This window comes from Netta rufina (assembly GCF_964035555.1).
Source record: "Netta rufina genome assembly, chromosome: 3".
NCBI lineage: Eukaryota > Metazoa > Chordata > Aves > Anseriformes > Anatidae > Netta > Netta rufina.
Window position 1 is genome coordinate 35,797,172 of NC_140125.1, and position 24,619 is coordinate 35,821,790.

A 24,619-nucleotide genomic window follows, 5' to 3' on the forward strand; every position below is an offset into this window, starting at 1 on the left:
CAGGATTTCTGTTGACATAAGGGAAGTGATCAGTTCCTCCAGTGTGTTAGTTGTGGGTTGGTTAGATAAGTTTTTAGCTTTGTTCCAACATAACCAGCACCTTTTGTCAATGCTGGAAAAATTGCAATTACGATGTATATTTTCCTAAAACTGTCTCTTAAAATATTTGTGAAGTAATAACATAAATTGTCTCTTCTCCCCCACTTCTCATCTGTTTTTTTTTTCAGCTGAAGATGTATTCAGACTTGGGTGGGAAGGAGATACTGAGAATAGTAGAATACTTCTATATGTGCATTCCAAAGACAAGTCCTCCTAAGTTTTTTCTACATTCCTAAGTATAATTGTGATGTGGTTTTAAGTGTTAAATATAGGTGGTATTTAAGAGACTTACAATCCTCTCTGTTTCCAGGTGGGCCATGCACAGGTACAGCTCATGCCTCATTAACCACACCAACCAAAAGATCTTGCGACTCAGGTACGTGTTTTGTGGGGGTTGACAAGTTGGGTTTCGCGTAACATGTGGCTGTACATATATAGTTTAATGATCAAGGGTAGCAACTGTACCTGGAGAATGTCAAATAAAAATAAACGTTTTCGATTTGCTGTCAGAAAAATGTGTATGAACGTAAAAGGATGTGTATGGCAGATGGTCCATGAGAGAGTCTGGTCAAAAGTAATTCCCTAAGTGCACTATGTTTCCAGTTAACCTTTGTAGACCTAAGAAACACATAAGTAATTAGTTTGATTTAAGTGTAATGATTTTTGTAATATTCTGGAAATCCCTGCATTAAATGTGAAGTATCAAAGGAGGAAACTTCTTCGAGTTTTCTAATTGAAGATGCAGTAGAGACAGGTGATGTTTACTTTAAGCAAGACTAAATTTTACCTGCTTTGGGTCTTTTTGGTGATGTTTATTTCTACATGGAGGCTATAGATTAGATGATCTCTCTCAGAGCTAGTGATATGTTAGATCATTGCAAGGCTGAAGGTGCTTCTTCTTCAGCAGATCTGTCATAAAGAATCATACCAGCACTTTCAGGCAGGCAACCAAACTATCTGTGTTGGCTCAGATGTTTTTCAGGCTTTGGTTTTTCAGTGGGTTAAGGAGAACTCCTACGATCCTTTCCACCAACACTGTTTTGGAAAGCCATAATCTCCTGTGGAGAGGCACTGACAGGCATCTAGGTAGTGTTAATGTTCTAGCAGTCTGTGTTTCCAAAATAGGTTTTGCCTATATTTGCATTAAAATACTAATTTAGCTGGATTGAATGCAGAAAGGAAATGTCTGCCCGTTTGATTAAGGACTCTTGTTCTTTCAGGAGTTTTAAGGTAAATTTCCTCTAAGGTCATTCTATCAAAAATTGTTTCAAGCTACTATACATTTGACTGAACTGTGGTTATTCTATGTGTGCGTGGTATTAGCTTGCTTGGTCTTCAGTGAAGGAAGTTTAAGAGAAGCTACAGTAACGTGCTTGCTGAAGGTGCAGAGCTCTCAAATGATGCAGGATAATCTGTGACAATGTTGTAAAGACTGTTTATCAAAGAACTTTATACGTTTGGCCCTGGAAGGTGCTGGATTCAGCTTCTCCAGAATATGAAGACTGTGGATTCTTTTTCATGTAGATATGGAAGCATACCTAAACAACGAGGGGTGTTTGCCACTGTTTCCCTTGCAAATGAATCTGCATCACAATGGTGTTACTAAATTGTGTATTCTTTGTGTTAGTGGTTGTAGCATTTAACTCTGATTTTCATTGCAGGGTATTTTAAAAGCTTTCGTTGATGTTATACATATTGAAAACTAAGAGCACTATGTGAATATTAAAAATAAAAAATGTGATTAGCAAAAAGAAAAAATCCACTGTTTGCGGTGCCATACAGGACGGTAAAAGCTCCTGAGAGTAAAGTCATTGAAACTACTAGACATGTTGAAAAGTAGCCATTAAATGGTTGGCTAACTTCGCTCAGTAGTTCTCTTATTTTTAGTTTATGCTAATATTTGCTATCCTACATGCCTGTATGTTAATCATCTGATGTGTTTAACAAGAAAATAAGGAGATCTTTAATTTGATGCCACAAGTTTAATCTTCAGTCTACTAATTCTAGTGGCTTCATATTGTATCATTTTTCCCCATTTTTTTTCACTATATGCTCGGTAATTTGCATATTTTGTTTGTAGTCCCCTACACTAATAAACCTGTTAACAGGAGTGCCACTTTTCTTCAGAGCTTGCGTTTTCAGCAAAGTTTTCAGTGCCATTTGGAAAAGAAATAAATATCTTTGCAAAGTCTGCATTTGAGAATCGAGATAAATATGGGAATTGACAGGAAAACATTGGCTATAACATACTTGCCAGAAATGTTATGATATCTTCAGGCTTAGGAAGCAGACTATGTAGGTCAGTATTTCACACTACATTCACTTCAGTGTAGTCTCCTTTCCTAGGATATTATTTAGGTGAATATGAGCAATGTTTTTCAACACCACATATTACATAGAAACCTCTCTTCAGTAAGAATTCAACATTTCTTCTGCTCTAGAGTGCTTTGAAGAAAGAATGTTTTGGTGGAATTCATCTGTGTAATTTTTTCCCTTCAAGCATAGTTTTTCCCTGAAGTCTGCCATATATCAGCATTTGAGACAGAAAATTAGAAATTTGACCTACATATGTTGCATGCAGGTTCCCATCAGGAGGATATTAAGGAAGGCATAAACCTTTCATATTTTATTAGCATTAATATAACCATTGAAGAAAGATCAAAACAATAAATCTGTCAAGACTCAGGAAAAGTTCTTTTACGAAAAACAGTTTTTACCTCATGCACTTGTCAGCTTGCGTGCTGGAGGAGCTGTTCAGATAAAAAATTGTATTGTGACACCAAATAGTGGTGGGTGTTTTTTCCCTCCTCTTTGCCAGAGTCACTGCTGTGGTAAAAAGTATTTATATTCCGAAGTGTGCCCATAGGACAAGGATTATAATGAAAAGAATGAGTAAGGACTTGCAATCATTAGTTTGGATGATGCCTTGAAGGTTTCGGAGAGCCAGTGGTCTGAAGGTTTTGTAGGGAAAAAGATGGGACTGTGGCATGGCATATAGCTTTTTATGTATTTTGATTTGTTTCTTAATAGTTTAGTAATGTTCTGATTGATGGCAGATACTCTGAGGCTTGCTCTAGTCAGTAGGGCATCCAGATCCCATTTATATTGGGTGCCTGTGTTGTGAAAGTGCAGTACTAAGTAGCATATTACTCTTCTTTTTCTGCTGTGGAAACTAAAGATGATTGAATATGCAATTCTAAAGAGCCGGATTTTAAAACATTTTCATGCAGCTTAAAGAAACCTGGAAGAAGTCACTGGAACTGTTTGAGTGCGCTCAGTTAATTTTTAATTGTGTGGTAGAGAGAGTAATAGAAGCAGACTGTTAAAATGCAGTAATGATACAGTCAATCCATAGATTATATCCATAAAGTTGGTGAGTTTTTAAATACTTTATTTCTCAGTGGTGGTTCTTGAGAAACATGTATCTGTAATACTCTGCGTAGATATATGTGCAGAGAGCTTACATTTTATGAGGATATCTGTCCTAGATGAGTATGGTGGTATTTATTTTGTGTATGATCTCCCATATGCTCTGTGTCTTCTCTAGTTTAAAGTTTGAGTCTAGAAGATGCAAAGGGTTCTTCAGCAAAGCAGTTAAGCAGATGCACGGTCCTTTTTTGGAGTTTCAGGTTTATTGATGTTCACATACTGACACTCTGAGGCTGAACCTTGACTATCAAGACAGCCTTTTAGGAGTTACAGAAAGGGCAGGCTCCAGAAATACAAATCCCACAAATTTTTAGCCACAGCGGACTCCAAGAAACCATTACTTTTGTGTGATCGTTTTCTTAATCCGCATGTGTTGAGTAAAGACAAAAAGACCTGGTCTACCACTAACCAGATTTTTTTTATTCCTCTGATGTGCGTAAGTGCCTTTGCAAAGACTGTACGAAAGATTAGTGAACAGAGTTTATAACGTTAAAACAACTTAGAGTTATTTTGTTATTGTTGCTTGTAGGGACTTCAAAGGTATTCTTCAGCGTTTGACTTTTGGAGGACACAGTGTTAGAAATCCAACCTTCTTAGAGCTCTCACACCAAGAGGAAAGTGATGATAGAACAGCCTTCAAAAACCATTATAAATCACCCAGCCCTGGCAATAATAGTGCCCATTAGAGATGCTCTTTTTTTTCCCCTGCTCAGTTTCCAGCTGTACTAATAGAACACCGCATCAAGCAAGGCTGTAAATAAAAGTTATAACCTAATAGGTGGGCACTGAAGTGGAACGGACAGGAGCTGAGGCATGGAGGCCTTATTACTGCTCATCAGCAATTATAAACAGGATAAAGTGTCTGGGACTTGCACTGATGCAGCAAGAGCTAATAGAGGCTGGGAAATGACACTATACCATGATCAGATGATGTATGTTGATGGGTTTTTACTATCTCATCTTATTACCTATTTCTGTGATGTGTTGTATTATCTGTTCTGCGCTTCCATATGCATCTGGATAGACACGTTGGTTTCCCCTGCTGCTCGAACGAGTTTGGTGTTTTTTGCACACACGCTTTGCATCAGTTTCCAGTAGTGGCTATCCGAGAGCCTTCTCAAACTGATGATTATGATTATTGTAGATTAAAATGTGCCTAATGGTAAGGATCATAGTAGTCACATCTGTAAACAACTTTAAAGACTCGCTGCAGTTGTAGGATTTATTCTCAGTATCACAGTGTTCAGTTTTACAAAATCACCCTCATTCGTTATGATACGGTCGTCTTTCCTTTCATTATGGATATGGTTGTCTTTTGCACTGAAAACCTCCTGTGCATTTTTAGACTAAATTTATCATAACCAAGTGTCTCTCATTGGAGAGTCTGAAGAGATGGGTTTGGGGTCAACATATCAAAAAGTTTGTTACGAGTCAGCTGTAGGTGTGATGATCCTTGCCTATGAGTTATAAAAACTTCAGCAGTTCCTGGGAAGGTTTTTAAGAGCTTGTTAGCACACAGTAATTGGTAATATTCACAGAAAAGTCTTTCATGATCTTTTATCTATCACAGTGTCTAGCACATTTCTGTGCTAGACATCTAAATCATCTCTTTACAAAGCCACAGAGAAAAAAAATGCCTTGAAATTTAGCCTGTACTTGCTTTAATCTAAAGAGAAGTTTTGCAAGCATCTTCATAGTTCATACATTAATCACTCATGCCGTTTACTTCTGAACAGAATTTTTGTCTATAGTAGTGGGAAAAATACAACATTCAGAAATGAAAAGGTGTGTAGCAGTATGATGGCAGCGTGTGAAAACACTGGTTTCTATCCTTGTCTATTCAATAAACCCAGGATAAAATAAATAGATTATTTTTCTGTCATGTTAAGAATTTAGGACAGGAATACTTACATCTGCCTATGTCAAAATACACTAAGCTAAAACAAATAGAAACCCATTCTGATCATGGTTGCTATTTATTTGAAATTAACTTTCACACATACTGGTTCCTAGGTGCACCTTTCCTCCTATGCATTGTGCATAAAGTGAGGATGCCAGACAGTTGAAGTGGCCAACTTGACAACAAATGTAATGTGGCTGTGGAAGCACTATTTCATATGCTATATAGAAGGGATTAGAAATACCCACAGGCAATGTTTTGAGGATGTTTATAAATGTGCTAGTAATTCCTACTTTGGGAATAATCCCCTTTTTCTAATCTTTCTGTTGAAGTCATTTATGACAGGCTAACACAGGTCTTAAAAAGAAAATAAAACTACTGTTATAGAACAGGATAAGTAGATGAATACAATAATAACTTAATAACTTAATAATATACTTAATAACATTTGCCATTTTGTTCCATTCTATTGCCCAAAGTTGTACCAAAACAAATGAATGTTCTTATGAGCACATAGGGCAGTCAAATGTGATATCCATGTCAGTGGTGCATCCTTTATGAAGACAAAAAAAAAAAAAAAAAACAACTTGGAAACAAAGGATTGCTACTTTGCCATTGGGTGGTCTGTCAGCATAGCTTTATATTCAGGGGCCTTGTGCAGAAGGTGAGATTTGGTGCATACTGGTTTAAGTGGCAGAAAAGTGTACTGATTTAAGTAGGTTTGGATTATACAGGGGTGTATAGCTGATGAGAAACAAGCTTTTTCTCCCCTGTGAGGAGTGGAAGAAAAGCACTTCAATACTATAAAATTAAAAAATAATAATTCAAACCTTTATCAGGAAAAGAACAAAAGGTCTCCTGGCCTGTATAACATTTCAGCAGATGGTGAGGGACATCCTTCTGTGCAACTCCAACTATTTGATAGCTGTCCCATGCTGTCAGTTCATTCAGAGTCAGACTGAAATTTTTCAGATCCAGCATCTTAATGGAGAAGGTCTTCCAGATACTTTGCTGCCCTTATTTATTCTCTTAAATCACCCAAATTTATCCTCTTATATTCTTTGTGCTCTTTAGGTACATACTCGAACCTTCCTTTTTCACTTCTACTTCACAAAATAACCTGTGTTCAGCTTTTTTGATTACTTCTAAGTCCTTTCCTCATCTTTCGCTTGTCTCAATCTCTTTTTGCTGCTCTGATTCAAATTTTTCATCTGTTTTCGTAATGGAATTTGGGGTATGAAAATAGAAAGCTGCATTGGAAGTCGAACAACTTTGAGGATAATGTGCATAAGTCGAGAGGACAGGCTGATCTCCTGGAAGGAGTTCACATTAATTTGTAAGCCAATAGGAAAATGATTTCAAATGCCAAATTAAGGGCAGTACCAGAAGATGGGAGAATAAGATCAGCTGTGTTAGGAAGAGCATAGCTGACAGATGAAGGAAAGAGGGTTTTGCCCTCTCATTAGCCCTGGAACAGGCACCCATGAAGGCTGTGAAATGTGTATCTTTTGAGTTTGTTAAGCAGGGACTGTGCAAGCCTCTCAGCAACCTGACCTGGGTTTTAGGGTTACCCTGCTTTAAGCAGGAGGCTGGGCTGGGGGACCCGCTGGGTCTGATAGGTGGTTTTCAGTTTGGTGGGTGATATGCTTGTCAACTACCAAGCTGTAGGTTTTCAAGATTTTTACCTTTTAAAATCTAGATATGAGTACATGTTTGTATTAAAGTCTTGCAGAGTTGTGACAAAGGATTTGTCCTAGGATCTGTTGAAACAGTAGGTAACTTCATTCTTTATACATATATTGAATAAAATGAAACAAACTTTTATATCCATTTTTGGTAGTTTCAGGCCATGATTAGTTTTCTAAACTATCATGACCTCTCTGTGATCAGTTTAACTGACCTTTGACAGCTGGTTAATATTTATTATTAGAGAATATACAAATAAGCTTATTTGGCTTTGTGATCCCAGCAGCTCTTAATTCTTTTTTGCATTGCCAGCATCCGCCCACAGACTGTTAGAAAGCCATCATCCCCAAATAACAAAATCACAGCTGAAAACTTCAAATAACCTGCATTTGCGTTCATTTTAGGGACAGAGGAGTTGGGGTCCTACGTCCTGCATTTCCCACCTATAACCCCATCTTAAAACCTGGTAAGAATATCTGTTGGAACAGGACTGTAGGAGATGGGGTTTGCTTTATTCCCCTTTGGGTTTGCCCAGTGACCAGACGATAGGGAGAATGCTGCAGAGAACTATGGCAATCACTGACTTCAGAACCTGCAAGGGCCTCTGCTTCTGCCAACCTGAAGAACCGAGCTGTTCCCACCCCAGTGTGTTGCAGTTAGTAAGCAGCACCTCGATCTGATCTGTTCAGATCCAGAAGATGACTTTCTTATTGGTGGGCTTGAGCAAATGAGACAGAGAGCTTTGATAATTTTTCTTTTGGTATTTTATTGCACTCGAGGCTTGTTCAACCAGTTCAGCATTAACTAACTGGCCCAACACATATTTAAAAGCACATGGCCACTTAAATTTGCTAACTACTGATTTCAGTGAGCATCAGAGAGCTTCAAGTACAAGGTTTCACTATTTTCTGTTTAGAAATTAATTTTCATGAGGACCTTAAAATTATATGGAAGTAGTTTTAGTCTCTTGGAATTATGCTAAGCATGAACAGGGGAAAGTATGTATCTTAACACAAAATGAGAATTTTCTTTCATACTTTTTATGTTCACTGGTTGTTATGCAAATAAGTTGCTTAATTTTCCTATTCCAGTTCCAAATTATTATCCATAACAGAAACTTCAGGGAGTAACTGAGGAGACCAGCATCCTGGGGCAAAAGAAGGTTGAAAACGAGCTAGGTGTAAGACACAAGACAGGATACCAGGGCATGTAGTGTTGCATCTTCTTATGGTTGTTGATCTGTTCTACATCCCTCTTTGTGGAGATCTGGTCTTCAGGTTAGTGTAGATGCTCCCACATATCCCCTTTCTAAACAGTAAGAGTTTCCCATAAAAGCCTGACTTCTGGTGTATCGGAGACAGCAATAAGGTGTGCAGAAACTGTATTCTGTGCCAGGACAGGTTGTGTTTTCCCCATGGAATTGCTAGGAAAAATAACAATCCAGATATAAACTGCTTTTTATGTTTTGTTTAAAATAACTGAATTGAAAACAAACTTGCAGGTAGATAAACTGTACTTCTCAGAATTCACAGTTAATGCATTCGGTAAAGTACTTATCAAAATACAGGAGCTTTCAGGTATTTTTCTTAACATTAGTCAGACAAAGTCCTTGGAATGATAGTCTCTCATCGCAAAATTTCGGTTGCTATTGGCATCACCCAGGTTCTGCAGTTAATGACAAATAAGGTTTTTTTGAAAGATAAATATTGAAAATACATATTTTTTCACTGCTAGCAGGCAAGAATTCTTTACAATTCCTCTTCTGAATCGGTGTCTTAGCCTTGGAAAACCCTCATTATGCCAATGGGGGAAGGGTGCGCTCAGAAAAACTCGGTGTATGAGTGAAAAATAACAGAGCAAGTAGTTTCTATATAGAACGGGGTTTAGGCTATTAGTTTGAAGAATTACTTTCCTGAATACTGTGTACCGCTTGATTGATGAGGACAGAGCTGGAGTATACTACTAGTATTTTGGAGCAGAGCAGCACTGCTTATTTATGCGCTCTTGAATTGACTAGCAAATCTGCAATATTTATAGCATTACCTATTCATGTTAATCCAATTTTAGAGAACTTCACAAAGCATAAGAGGGCTCTCAATTAAGTCAGCAAAAACAAAACAGCTTTTGAATTTCCCATTTTACCAGAGCCAGTGTAAGCTTATTTGTACATTTGCACAAATGTATTCATATATGTAAATATGCATATTTGAATACTAGAAAGTAGGCTTCAGGTGCTCTGGAATGCCTGGGATGTTTGATTTGCTTTCATAACTTTTTCGTTGCGTGTTGTAGCTTTTTTCTTCCTTTTTTTGTGGTTCTGTTTTTCCACTTAGCTCTCTATACTTGTTCATTATTCCTTCATTTTATAATCCCGTTCTTATGATTCAGAGTTCAATGTCACCAGAATCTGTCATTGTCCCTCTCCCAGCCCTAACCCTAAATTGCTAAAATACGTTATTTAAAATGCATGAAATATAAACATTTTCTTCACATGTTTACGCTCCCAGCAGGAGAAATGGGCAGCAAGCAGGCTGAGTGCTCAGCAGGACAGGCTAGCCTCTTCAGCCTGCACAAACTGCTCTGATGTTGTGGGCTCCAGAAGTTTACAGACCTCACTCTTTGACGTGACTCAGGGAATGACCCCCGTTGGCCTAGGTCTTTAAATGAGCAAGATCCTTCCTCTTCTCAGCAGCAATATGGGTGGCCAGTGCCTTACAAACTGTTCCAATGACTTGAAAAATGCACTATGCTAATCCATCAAAGGAACTGGACAGTGCGGGTGCCTGAGTCCATTCAAATACTGCACTTGTTTGAATTAATGGGTGTATAAGTAAAAACGCTTAAGAAATAAATTAGCATTTTCCATTAACTGAAGCCATGCTGACATCTGAGAGTGTATAGGGAATGGAGTAAGGCAAGAATTTAACCATGAGGCAGATGTAGTACAGGAGCCTAAATACGAGATGAAAACTAATTCACTTCTTGCTTAATTTAGCAATTATGAAATTTCTTGACAAGAAAGAATAATATGCATTTTCTCACTCTAATTATAACTTGCATAAAATGCATGCAGTATCCTATGTAGTTCACTGTCTGTCATGCTATTTTCAACTTGCGTTTTGTTCATCTAAGTTACCAGATTAGTCTCTTCCGTTTCATTAGAGATGGCAGTTAATAGCCTCATTAAGTTACCCTGCAGTTACAGCATGCTTCCTTTTGACTGATGGTAGTACCAACAACACAGGCTTGGAGGAAAAAATGTAAGAGAGCTGAGAAGGAATTAGTGCATATATTTATATATTAGTGCAATATATATATATATATTCATCTTTCCATCCAGAAATTACATAATTACAGGATAACTGAGGGTGGAAGGGGCCTATGGAGATCATGTAGTCCTCACTGAGAGCAGGGTCACCTACAGCAAGCTAGGCACCATGTCTAGTCAGACTTTGATCACATCTGAGGATGGAGCATCCACAACCCCTCTGGGCAACCTGTCCCAGTGCTGGATCCTACCCTACAGTTTAAAAAATAAAAATAAAATGCTTTATGTGTAAATGGATAGTTACTAAAATTAATGTGTTGGCAGAGGGAGGCGGGAAGGGGAGTTTTGCTAGCAGAGTCTGAAGAACATCAGTGATATTTCAGATGTGGAATGTCTTACAGGAACTCTTTCCATTGTGTATCTCAAAGAGCAAGGTTTAAAGTTGTTGGTTTAATTGCTGTAGGGTGGTTGGTAGGTTTTGCTCATTAGGGCTGTAGGAAACAACTGGTGTTGACTGGTTTTGTTAATTGGCATGGAAATCATAGTTTCTGTAAAGCAGCTTTTGGGGGTTACTTACAGTCTTCAGTGTGATTTCACTGGGAGCCTCCTGAGGCACAGAAGGGGTTGGTAGGACTTGACTTCCATAGGGGGTATCCTATAGCCCCTTGACTCCACCTCGTGATGGGACAAATGAGCTTTACATCATCGTAACTGCTTTTAAACTCTACGTGGGGGGGGGGGGAAATGAGTGAAATGGGGATGCTAAAGGTACTGCAGTGATGGTAGAAAAGAGGTTGTGTGGTTAAACGTTCCTGAAGGGCCTATGGGCGTATTTGAGACATCTGTCTGCAGTGTTTTAAGAAAAGCTGAGGTGAATTCACACAACAGATTCCTTGTGAGTGCTTCCAGAGAGGTGTACGCTTCGGTTTGTGACACAGCTCCGACGTGCAGCCTTGATTGCACAAGGGAACAAGATGCTCATCTCGATGTAAATACCAGAGTTTCAAAATAAGTGTTTTCACAGCATGAAACAGCAATGGGGAGGAATTGTTGGGGTCATCACTGGCAAACTGCTCGGAAGATGTTAATCTTGAATTTCTCTCTCTTCATTAATAGTCAACAAGCAAATGTGTTTTGGAGTAACTGTGTTAATTTTAGGTTCATTTGAAGTAGAGGAGATGATTTTAAATAATGATTCTGGTAAATGTAATAGGAAAGATTTGTAAAGATGCAGTTTCCTCTAGATTAAATTTCTAATGCATAGTCAACATGCCGGGGAATTAAATAATCCCTCATCTAAAAATGGAATAATGAAGAAGAAAAGAGTTGGGGGGGCAAGAAACTGGAGACAAGACATTGCTCAAACTTAAGTTAATCCCTGTTACGTGGTTATTGGCTGTGACTGTGTGAGGTTCTTCATGGACAGGGGTTTTAACAGCTCAAGCTCCTTTTAAAATGGTTTCAGAGTAGATGGCAGTGATGTTGGAGGGTTCATTAATTATTGCTGTTACTGGTGTTTGGACAGGCAGTCAAGATCATAAATGTCAGTCTGTCAGTGTGACGGGTTCTTTATGAAAAGAAGAAAACGTGATTGAGTGCCTCAAAAGCTGTCATCAAACCAGAGATGAAACAGATTCATTTCATTCTTGAAGCAAGCAGCAACACAGGAGGGCTTCTTTTTCCCTTACTAGTCTCCCATCTCTTTCTTCCTGCCTGTTACCTTTTCTGTGCACATGTCTCTGCTGGGCTTACAGCTCCCCACCTCGCCCCAAAATGCCATGAAAGAGCCACCGTGATTGTTAGCGAAGCCAGGGGCATGCAGCCCGCACGCTCCACCTTGACAGGAGATTGAAAGATACTGGGATTTGGCTCTGACAGTTGTAACACAATTTATTTGGAAGATTTTGAGGGGGAATATGAATAATGAAGACAAGAACAGTGACAGTGAGGAGCAAATGTGAGCTGCTGTCCAAGGCACAACACAATTTCTAAGAACGGTACTCATCATTTCTAGTCAAGCCTCCAGTTTAAATCTTGCTCAGATGAATTCATCCTCGTATTTCAAATGGGAGCTCAATAAAAAACACCATAATGAGACATACCTGCATCCTCAGACATAGATTAGAATAATAATCCTTATTTCTTGACTCCAAAATTAAAGTTGCAACAGGGAAGTGATGATGGCAGAGTTACTTTAGCTGAGAAATTTCTTTGTGAAATTTCTTATGTCTATTGTTGTTTCTCTTCAGAAAAAAAAAAAAAAAAAGTTACAATTTTTGACAATTGGAGGTAAAAGGAAAGCATCCCTTTTTTATCTCAGAGGATTTGTTGGTTTAGGTGTAAGCCTAAAATGCAAGTTGAACATGGAAAATGTTTCTTAAAAGCAGAGGAAGAGGTAATTCTTGTTTCTCAAATCAGCCTTCTAAGGAAAACCGTCACTGACTGAAAGAATCCTCTTCCTTAGCCATTTTTGATTGCTTAATAGTTTATACTGAGAGTCTACTCTTAACTCTAGTTGCAGCACTTTATCCTGTTCCTATTTTTTTCTGCAATCCAGGTAGTAAAGCTGGGAATGATAATTGCCATTATCCATCAGCTCTCTGAAATCTCGTGTTGCAAGATTGCAGGTGCTGGAAGCTGTATTTTGCATCCAGTATTGTTTGCGTCAGTATTGTGAAAGGCAACGTGATGTGCAAGGAGAAGCACACTAAAAGTTCTGATTTCTGCTCTGTGCTTTCTCTTCGCTCCTTGTACCTACCTGTAAGAAGATGTACGCACATGTATTGGTCCATTTTGCAGTGAGTATTAGCTTGTGCGTTGAGGGCGTTGTGCAGTCGGTAGCGGGACTGCTGGAGCTGTCCCTGAGAGTTAGGCTAAGTTAGCTCAGTGTTAGCTCAGATGCACATTTAAAAATTAGATATGTAATCTTTCATTTCTATCATATTAGTCAACTTCTGTTAATATTCAATTAGTCATTACCAATTAACAGGAAATGTATAATTGAATATTGTAATTAAAGGGCTACTAGCATGACTTGAGGTAGCTATTTTTCTCATTAAGGCACATGACTTCATTAACTGATTAGGCACTGGTTGGCTCACATACATGAATTCCATATTTGGACTTATAACAGGCACAGCACCGTGTTTTCCACGGACTCAGTGCAGAATGCAAAATACACTTTTGAGAAGTACGAGATCGGCGTGTGCTTCCAAAAGGAGAGCAGTGTGGGAGGCACCTATTTCAAAATAGCATCGTATCTGTTTCTCTGAGTGATGAATAAACTACAAACTGTGTAGCTCCCCACCTTTGGCAAGGGGGTGGGCTGTGGCAGCGTTTTCCTGAACCCTGCCTCTCAGCTCAGTGACAGTGTATGAGTTGTGTATTGAAAGGTGCACCCTGCTACATTCAAAGCTAGCCCACTTCCCTAGGCACTCGGAAAATAGTTTATATACGATAGGATGGCTGCCTCAGAGTGTGAGTCGGGATCTCTGCAGTCTATTCAGAGGAACTCTCTCTTAAATCATCTTCTGCAGAGATTTAATTAAAGCCAGGACCAGTTGTTCCATAAATGTGTTAATTCATTAGGTGCTACTTTTCATTGTCAGCGTTCCTGCACAGCCAGGCATGCAGAGGTGGAATAAGTTAGGTACTGAATGTTAGTTTAGCCCACATAAATGTATTTTGTAAGGTGTAAGCTGTAATCTATGACAGTGATCAAAAAGAAGGCTATATTGAGACATACATCAGATAGAATTATTGCAGCTTAATAAAAACTTATCACCTGTATACAGTGCAGAGAAAGCTGCTCACTTTTCTGTGAAATGTGAGATGTGGGGAGTTTGTATGTATTGAAAAACCAGGCACATTTTCAGCATGTCTTAGCAGTATGACAGAAAGAAAGAAGACCCAAGTGAGGCAAGTTGCATATTTATAATGGCTGTAACATTGGATTCCAACAACTGTAAAAATGCTTGAGATCTGAAACACAGGTAAGAAAAGTGAGTTAGTTTCTATTGCATGTGAGGAACCAGGGAAAGTTAATGGAGCGTACCCTGGAGAGGGAGAGGCTAGCAGGTGTTCCTGGTCCAGCTGCAGTAGATACTTGGTTTGGTAGAAGTGCGTAAGCAGTGGACCAGATAAAATCATTGAAATAACAAGGATATGGGCGGTGTTTTAGCCACAGCAGTTATTTCTGCAGAGTGATACCTGGAAAATTACTGTCTTTCTCAGCTCCTGCATTGGAACGTACTTTGCAAGAGGTATTCAAGTTAGCCTTAAGGAAAGCACTTCAAATTCTGAAAAATGTTCATGGATAAGCCAGGACAGATAACACAAAGCAGACATCTCTTCCGTAATCACAGGACACCATGCAACAGAAATCTGAAATAAAGGCAAAAACAAGTTTGATAGGGTAGAGCCCTGACAGAAAGACAAAGTTACTGTGTTATTTGTAGATTACTTTCCTTTAAAAACAGGTTTAAATGAACTACTGCTTTGTTTTTTTCCTTGATCACCATCTTGCGCTGGAATGCTGACCCATTGCAGCAATGGCTTTCAGCAATTGGTCTCCTTGCAACACTACTACAGACAATGTAACTTTTAGTACAGTTGGGATTAAAATTATTCTCAGTTTCTATTAAAAAGAAATACAGACTTGAGTCAGCTCTGCACAGCCTTGGGAGGGGAAATGCCTGTCTGACCTGACCTGACTCAGACTGCAGAGCAGCAGATCTGCTGAAATCCACTGCCTCCAATATGCCACAAAAATAAGGTCTGGGCATTGCAGGTTCCAGCCAATACTGCACTTTTCCTTCAGGACTCTAGAGCCCCAGCCAAAACACTGTACATTGTTTGGAAAAAAAATAAAATAATAATTATATATATAATAATAAATATATAATAAATATATATAATATAAATAATATAATATATATAATAATATATATTATTATATATATAATATATAATATAATATATATAAATATATATAATAATAAATATATAATAAAATAATAATTATATATATATATAATTATATATATATATATAATTTATATATATATATATAAAAGAAAAAAGCAGCCCTGTGTTGCCTGGAGTAATCACATTCCTGAACTTTAACTTCTTAAAGAAATGTGCTTTAAAAGGGCCTTTCTTAGGTTAAAGGCTAAATTTGAGAGTGGGAGCAGCATACCTTGAACTCTTTGTTAGCACCTGTGTGGCAACTCTGACCCACAACAAAATACCAGCATGGATCACTGATTTGCTTGTTTTTAATTAAAGCAGCACCTCTTGATTTGTGTCTTCACAGAGAAGAATGTTTTCCATAACTATTTTCTTACAAGCAGAATATATAGATCAAGTTTTTAATGCAAATGGTATTCTGACTAATTCTTTCAAAATGGCTGGCACTTTGGATTTAGAGCATGCATGTACAGGTTGGTCTTCATTTGTATTGTTGGTGTATACTAATTTACATTTAAATTGTTATCCATGTGGAAAGAGGGGGAAGCATGGTATGGTGCTTTCATGTAATGCCTTCAGTCATAAGAGAGACAGTTTACATGCTGTGCCTTAAAAATCTTCCTTCTGCCCAGGGAGGAAATAGGTCGAATCTGCTTTTGATTGTTTTTCATCAGAAGCCTAGTTCAGTTTGTTTGTAGAGGGAGAACGAAGGCACATAGGAGAAACTAAATGAGATGACAAATGAAGCCTGCAATTGTTTAGGATGGTTGCTACTCTACATGCATCTGTATGCAACCTAGCCATGGCTGGAAGGAAGTTAATCAGTTCACTTTCTGTTCGGTATTGTCAACAAGGAGAGGTTCTTACAGGGAACAAAAATAATTTGTCCCTTACTTGATGCTGATGGTGATTGTTCAGAAAATGTATGCATGCGATAGAATGGGAAGTATCAAGCTGCTTGGTGGTGACCCCAGCTGAAAGCAATATACCTTCAATCTGCCCAAGGGATGCCTCAGCGAGGAAGTTCTAATGTTTTTCCTAAAATATTTGTGAATACAACAGATTCACAGTCGGAGAGTGAGGCTTCTCCTGTGAAACGGCCACGGCTACTGGATGACAGTAATGACAGGCCTGAAGAAACCAGTCGATCCAAACAGAAGAGTAGACGCCGATGCTTCCAGTGCCAAACAAAACTGGAGCTAGTACAGCAGGAACTGGGATCATGTCGCTGTGGTGAGTACTGTCTGTCAGTAACCTCTGGCTTTCTACCACAGCGGTGCTCAAATCCATATTAAGAGGTGGAAATACAGGGAATCCTTGCGTTTTACATCTTTCAAAGGTATCTTAAATAGAAGCTATAACTTCCACTGGTGGCAAAAAGTTATAATTAGTTCCTGTCTGTCTAATTTCCCCTTTAAAATTTTAGCCCTGCTGTACTGTCTTGTCTCAAGAGATCTTAGATATTAATGAATTAAGCTTCAGAAGTCCCTGTAAGGCAGAGGAGTGCCATGCTCACTTGACAGAAGAAACACAAAGCACATCAGTGGATATGCAGAGATGACAGGTTTCTTACAGAGCTTAAAGAAACATAGGTCAGCACCTACATTATGCATTTTATAATTACATTAATATTAAAAAGTTGAAACAAAAAAAAACTTCTAATTGAAAATGTTTTTCTTCTTATGATCAGCTAAAGAGATGGGTGGGAGAAGAATTGTTCACGATACACTTAATATCTTTCAGCCTGACTTCCGTAGTTGATGACGTTGTTCAGCTAATTGAACTGAGGGTGATAATCTCATGCTGGTAGCTAATGTGGGGTTTCATATTAGATACAAAGAATTTTTCTGGAACAGTAAATGTGACTAGATTCCAGAGGAGATGCTCTCTCCTTTATGCAACAGTTGTGCCCATAACTGGTTTATAATGTGCTCATCGGAGCTAGTGATAATGCACATGGTAGTTTTACCTGCCAATTATTTTTTTTCATATAGTCATGTATTGAAAGCTTACACTTGCACTTTCTGACCATGTTTGCATTGATACATTTGGAGAATTTTCAGTTGCTTTATCATGTCTCAGCAGGGGGATAATTGCCAAAAGATTTGCATAGGCAGGTGCAATTCACGTTGCGTCTGTGCTATGTAGAATATTGTATGAAAATGTTTTCTGAGTAGAAGGCAAGTCCATCTGAACAAAGTGGGAAAAGAAAGGATTGGCTAAGCTGGTTACAAAGACTGAGATAATGAACTCTCTATTGAATAAGTAACATCAAGTGGAATGATAGAAAGCTGAAAAAAATCTATGTCATCCTTTGTTCTTTTCTTCAATGTCTGTCTGTCTGTAACCATTAGAGATAACTGCTGTATGCTCTTTTGGACATAAGACAGGCTTTATTTCAAACACTGGAGCACCACCATAGAACTAACACGCATTCTCTCTGAAGCCACCAAACATGAAACTAATGACTGTAATACTGAAATTCTTATTACGGAAATCATGTCTGGATACTTTGAAGTATCCAGTGAGAAATATATATATATATGTGTGTGTGTATATATATATGTATATATATATATGTATATATATATGTATAATATACATATTATATATATATAAGTATTTTAATCAAACTGTAGAAATTCAGTACTATCAATGACAGTTTGGTTTGACTCTTTCTACTCAGACTTATGGCAGCTGTTTCTGCTCTTCATCTGCTTATGTCACATATCAAATGAATGAGGGTGCCTGCAAGTACCTTACTGACATAGACAGAAGAATCTTCCCTAATATTGGGAGTAAGAGAGCAGTACAAGTTTGGGGAGAACTGGAGAGAAAATGACTTATGTTATTGTATATGTTACATCATTAATCTTTCCTTCACTCTAAAAAATGGGAGCTATGCAAGAGCAATGAAGTTGAAAGCAACTTTCAGAAGTCCTTCCATTGATTAATAATGTTTTTAAACTTTATTAAATAAGACCCTTTTGTCTTGTCAAACAGGGCACAACCTGCTTAAAACAGAGCAGAGAGGGGGCTCATTCTTTAAACCTAAGACTTCATGCCTGATCCTGAGTTATTTGGGGAACTGCTGTGTTGGGTCTACTGTTTCTTGTAAGACCTGTCCGGAGAAAGGTGGTGCTGTTGAACCCGTTCCCTTGATGCTATGGGGAATTTTATGCAGATTTGACAGTGCCTCAGGGCTTTGCCTTGGAGAAAAACAATTTACTACTGAGTAGGGAGTTCCAGTAAGGTTTCTTTAATATCAAACTCAACATTTTTCAGCTGTAGAAAGGATTGTTTATTTTTGTGCACGCATACACACATACTTGCAAGAACTCTTTTCATTCTGCTTCCACTCTGTACAAGATATTAACTGCTGACAAGAAATTCACATCTCATAAATAATGCTTAAGAACCATTGCTATATAAATTGAATGTGTTATGAATTGTGATGGGCCTTTTTGTAGCATTCTGTGCCTAGAGCAGGAAGAACAGAGGATGTCATTTTCATTAATTTCTAATGAGGTGCCAATTAAAGGCAAGGAAGGAACTCAGAAGGGAAGAGTCACAGAGCTCCCCTGAATCCTGTGCCCTGGGGCTGTCAAATGAGCGTGCTGCCAAGCCTTCTCTGAAAGTTCCAGTAAATTACAAACTCATCTAGAGCACACACAGACAAATTCAGCTTCCTTTTGATCTTCAAAAGAGCAATTTGTAAGACGAGTTCTGAGCCTTTTCACACAGCGAACTGGGAGAAGTGATGGGAATTGTTAATTGCTGATGCACTTTGCAAGCTTCAGTGAGAAAGAGAAATTTTAAAATGAGTTCTCATTTTGTGCCTCTCTGACTGGGTAACCTTTAAATCAACACTACTAGAACAAAACCAGTTTCATCTGAAACGTTTCTAGATGACAATTACACCAGGCATGTTTTCCAGACAGCAAGATTCTCTAGTTTGGGTTGGACCTTTCAATAGTTTTGTGTCTTACGATTTATAATGCCTATATTGAAATAATGTATTTATTTAATACTAGCTGTAGCAGGCAATTGGCTTTCATCAAGGAATTACAAGGGTCATATTCTTAAAGTTGCATTCTATTATAGCATTTCCATTGGAAGTGTAATAAGTCATTTGAAATCGATCAGCTAACACTTGATCTCAAAATTAAGTCATCAGTTCAGCGATGTGATAAGCAGGCAGACATCACAAACTCGGTTTAAAACTAGGAGCAGTGAATTTGGCAGTAAAAGTAGCTATATAACACGTTCCTGGAAATGTAATTTGGACAAGGCAGGTTTTTACACTATATATTTATGGGCCTTATCTTAATTATCTGACTCGATAAATATCGCTACTAAATAAAGTTGTATACATTTTTTAAAGACTCCAAGCTGTAAATTTCTAAGCCATGGAAGCTATTTGCACTGGAAACACTGCTTAATTTTATGGTAGAGGCGTAGTATTGTACAGCAAAAAAATAGTTCTAGTATCACTTGCTTTTTAAGGGCAAAACACAGAAGTCCTTAGTGGTCTTTAGTAGTGTTGGAATTATGTGAGGCATACAAGGATGTTCTAGGAGCTCATTAAAGGACTTTCACATCTGTCGTGTTAGATCCAGTCCAAGTCAGCAATTAAAGAGAGATGAATACAGTGTGCTGGCTCTTCAGCAGTTTGGTATAGAATGATTTGCTATTTACAGGCCACATCCTAATAGGCATGTCTGTAGCTCAGGCTCCACCTATGCAGAGCTGGGTTTAGTTGTATCTTGCAGTCAATGGAGTGGCCAAGATAATGTGCCCTGGAAACTAAGTGTATCTATATTCTGGTAGCAGTGCCTTGGAGAGATGTTGCTGATCTGGTCGTGTGCTTCTCTGATAGGAATCTATTTTTCTCTGTTTTTTTTTTGTTTTTTTATCCTGCCTGTTTTAGGCTTTGCAGTATACAACATGCTGGGCTTGTCAGAGATGGCATTGAATGTGACTTTAATGCAAACTGGATAAATTCCTTATTAAAGTTTTATTAGAAGTTGGTGAAATGCTTCATCAAGACGTGATCAAAGTGGATAAGATTGCCTTGCTAAAATGGTTTCTAGTTCTAACATGTTTAATAGCAAGGTGATTGCTGCAGCCACAGCTTAGCAGCACAGAAAATCAAAAGATTGCTTGAATAGTTTATAACTCAATTTGTACCAGACTAATTTGTGGTTTGTTTCCCATAAAGTCGTTGCATACAAACACTGACAATTGTGCATCCTTTTCTGAGAGGGAACAGAGAGAAAGGAAAATACAGAAAAAAGGCCATAGTAGTACAGAGTGCACATGCTGCATAGTGCAGATGGCTAGAATGACAAATTCATTTATACAGAAAAAATGAAAGAAAGTAAAGAGAAGCTAACAATTCATGTCAGGTCGTTGCATTAATGTCTACACAGGTATTAATGCACCATGTCCCTTTGTATGTGAACAGTGATCATGAGGGAAGCTACTCATAGGAACAAAATTGCAAACTTGATAAGTCATTTGAAGAAAGTAGTTCAAAGGAAAGCTGACCTTCAGGCGATGAGGGACTAAACCTGTTGGAAACACATTTATCTTGCACAAGAGAAAAACTAAAACCAAACCAACATTGCATCTGTTACAAAACATCTTGCATCCTAAGCCATCTCCTGACTTAAGTCTGTTGGGGTTCTACAGATAATTTGCCACTTGCCAACATTTGAAAAATATATGTATATTTTGTTAGCAATCCAAATAATTTAGGTGGCATTTACTCATTAATGTTTTCGAAGGAGATCGACCATCACAAGAAAACATTATGAATGTAAAAATCTGAAGGGAAAGAAACAATGCTTTGTTTTTGTTTGTTTGTTCATTGTAAATATTTGTAACATTTTCTTTCCTATTTCAAAAGCTTGTCTCAAATACATATATACCTATACTTGTATACATACATGTACACCCAAAAAGCATAGTTAACAGGTATGAAAAAGAGAGTTCTGGTTTGTTAATATGCTTATTTTTACACATCCTTATTTGTATTTCATATCTGTATAAATACACAGCAGCTTGGTAGACTTCTTTGTCTTGCCACTGTTTAAAAGTGTTACTTCACTTCTGTTCGCTCAGCGGAGAGGTAAGAGGGAGATAGGAACAGACAGGCTCCTATCAAGCACTGAGCATTTCTGTTAGCCATCAGAAACAAAACGCATTGATGCAGAAGAGATTTTACCATTTTAACAGATACCGTGGCAGCGAGTCTCACTGTGATTCAGTAACAAAACAGGTGGAAGAAAAACAGCTGCAGATTCTTAACTTGTATAACAGGGCTGCTTGTTCATAAACACAGGAGATGAGGCACTTGTTTGGATTGTGCCAGAATAAATTTGGAATGATTTGATTTACTCAGTTAATTTAGAAATTATCTTCAAAAGGACAGGAAGAAAGAAACAAACTTGAATAGATAAGCAAAAAGAAAAAAATGCTCTGACAATTGCTTGATCTCTGTACAAAATAGTCCAACATGTATTGAAAATAATGCTTCTCTTAAAAGTTACTAAAATACTAAATTATGGTTCCATTACTCTGGAACCTTTTTGTATGCAGAAGAATTTGCAATGGTACTGGTAAATTCACTTTCCAGATGGGTAAGGTTTATCTGGTACAAGCCAAAATGTCTTCAGGACATGATTATATATTGCTATAACAGATGTATAGTACTTCCATGGATTAAAATTAAATACACGCATTGCTTCTGGAGGTTGAGTCAACCCGCTCATTAATAAGTACTAAAGGAAAAATAAATCTTATTAGTAACTGGCGACATGCTATAATTCTGCCTTTGCTGACAAGCCTTGCTGCTGTGACTTGAGATGTGCCATATTCAGCTGACTGATGTTGGCTGGGCACCTCAGCGGTTTGCTCCCAGAATAGTACTTCTGCTTCAGCCACTCCAGGAATGCCTAGCATCTTAGCTTACTTTGCTGCAAGCATTTTAAGAGTTTGAATTCAACCTCAAAGGAATTTTTTCTTTTGTTTTATTTTATGAAGATAAATACTGAAAAGATGGGGACTAGGAACTGTTAGCTCGTATTGGTCTCTCGCAGTAACACGTGTTCTGAAAATCCTAGAAATGAACGGTGAAAAGCAGTTAATTTGCTGGCGTGTCATGGGTCCCAAAGATGGGACTCAGAAAAATGCTGTAGTGTCTTTTTTTCAGAAAAGCTGTCCGCAGATTTAGAAGTGCAAAGGGACTTCATGATCTGCTTGTAGTTAGGAATCAAAAGATCCCATTTGAAAAGGTCCTGGTATATTCCCCCTGTTTGTTCAGCTAGTGGGGGTTGTGTTGCAGCAGGTACTGATCTTGATTTCTTCCACTGTGCTACCTAAAGATCTGCAACAGGCAACTCCTTTGATTTAGTAACGCACATTGAACCTGCTGGTTACCTTCCTACAGTCCCGATCAATAAATGTAATTGAAATGGGTCAGTTGATCTCTTAAGTCTTCCTTATATAAAACAAGTTAGCAGGTTCCTTGTTTTCTTTAAAAAAAAAAAAAAAAAAGTTTTATTTTGCTACTGATGTAGTAAGTCCTTCAGCATATAACCTTTAGGGAGTTTTTGCAGAGATGGTACAATCGTGAGGAAAAAATAAGAGTTTTGTTAATGTTAGGTCTCTGCTGTCAGTACCCATACTGCGGTAAGAAAAGAAAGAAGCTATGCATAAAGTAAAAGATGATACATTTTTTTAATTGTCTTTTATACCCAAGAGATACGTGGCCTAGTGAACCTGAACATAAAAATCTAGCTGAGACTACCTTATTTCTAATTTAATCTTTTTCAGTAGCTTTAGGGAAGTAATTGGCTCAGTCTCTAGTTGTTTTTTTCTTATCAGAAAAAAAAATGAAGATAAAAGCCACTTACCTGCCAGATGTTAAGGGAATCGGTTTTTGAAGGTTAAAATGCTCTACCTTTTCTAAACAAAGCTCTTCCTTTACACTGATGGTATTTAGTCAGCATCTCACAGGCAGGTGTAGCTGCACCAGGACCATGCACTTAGAAAGCTGCTGGTGGTTGGCAGGAGTCCGCAGCAGCCTCTTCTCGGAAGGAAGGATATGGCCTAGAAAGCATCTCCCTGAAAGTGAATCAAACGTGCTCTGTCTGTGTGCTAACAATAGCTACACGCTTAACATGAAATGAAAAGGTTCACCTACAGAGCTGCTCGCAGCCATTAAGTGTTCCTGACTTTTTGAAGTCTTGCCCAAATATGTGAATAAATGGGGCACAGGGCATCCTGCCATATTCTGAACAAGCAGGAGGGCAGGGATTGTTGTGTAAGCCTTAAAAAAAAAAAAAAAAAAAAAGAGAGAGAGAGAGAGATGCAGAGGGGTGGAAATGTGCATCGTTAAGTCTTTGTATTCCTTTATGGTATAAATACATCTTCTGAATGGAGCCCTGTTTTTCTCTGAGAGGAATTACTTGTGATACAGATTGCAAGAGGGTACAGGAATAAAGACTTAGATGGAGCAGAAGGGGTAATCTAAGAGACACTGGAAGTAAGGTGTAAGTAGGGGATAAAGACCTAAAATAAATTTAATCTAGGTTTAAAAAAAATAAATAAAATAAAATAGAACTGCTCCTCTCCTTCTCTCTAGTGATTTGGCCAACAAGTGGAGCTGTCAGCCTGTGGATCAATATGGTGCAACCTCTAGAAAGCTATTACAACCCAAGGCATAAATAATATAAGTCAGGAAGTATACTGAAAGTCAAACCCAGTACTGTATTCAGCACATAATGGTTTGAAGTCAAAATGTGTGAAGGATCGGGGAGAAGTGTTAGAATTAATGCAACACGTACAGTATGTTACTATAGAGCCTTTCATTATTTAATCCAGTTCTTTATTAGAAGCTGTATCTTTCTTGCAGTTTCATTGGTCCAAACAAAATGATACACATACATTATTAAATCACTCAGTATTGTTTGCTATTTTAATTAAATTACTGGATACACTTTGGCTCTTAATTAAATCCTTAGCTTCTGGGATGAGCATATTAGCTCCAGTGGGCTTGGTGTACAGAGACTTCTAGAATTATTAATACCAATCTATCTCTTGAAAAAGTCCAACCCTATACACAAGGCCCTTTTACAATGTCAGGGCAGCATCCACCTGCCCTTTTTCAAGAGATATTAGAGGCACTTTTTTAGGATTTCACATTACTCTAAAATGTAAATATTCTGCCTAGGAAACAGATACTTGCATATATGCTCGTATAG

At 38.0% G+C, this 24,619-nt stretch overlaps 1 protein-coding gene across 1 annotated transcript in view; it reads left to right on the forward strand.

Moving 5' to 3' along the window:
- Positions 1–24,619, forward strand: part of ZFAND3 (zinc finger AN1-type containing 3) — a 133,184-nt gene that overhangs the window by 100,131 nt on the left and 8,434 nt on the right. The window contains exons 5-6 of the mRNA XM_084284729.1: positions 410–475; positions 16,413–16,583. Of these exons, the coding sequence (XP_084140855.1) occupies positions 410–475; positions 16,413–16,583 (237 nt within the window). The remainder of the gene's footprint in view (positions 1–409; positions 476–16,412; positions 16,584–24,619) is intronic.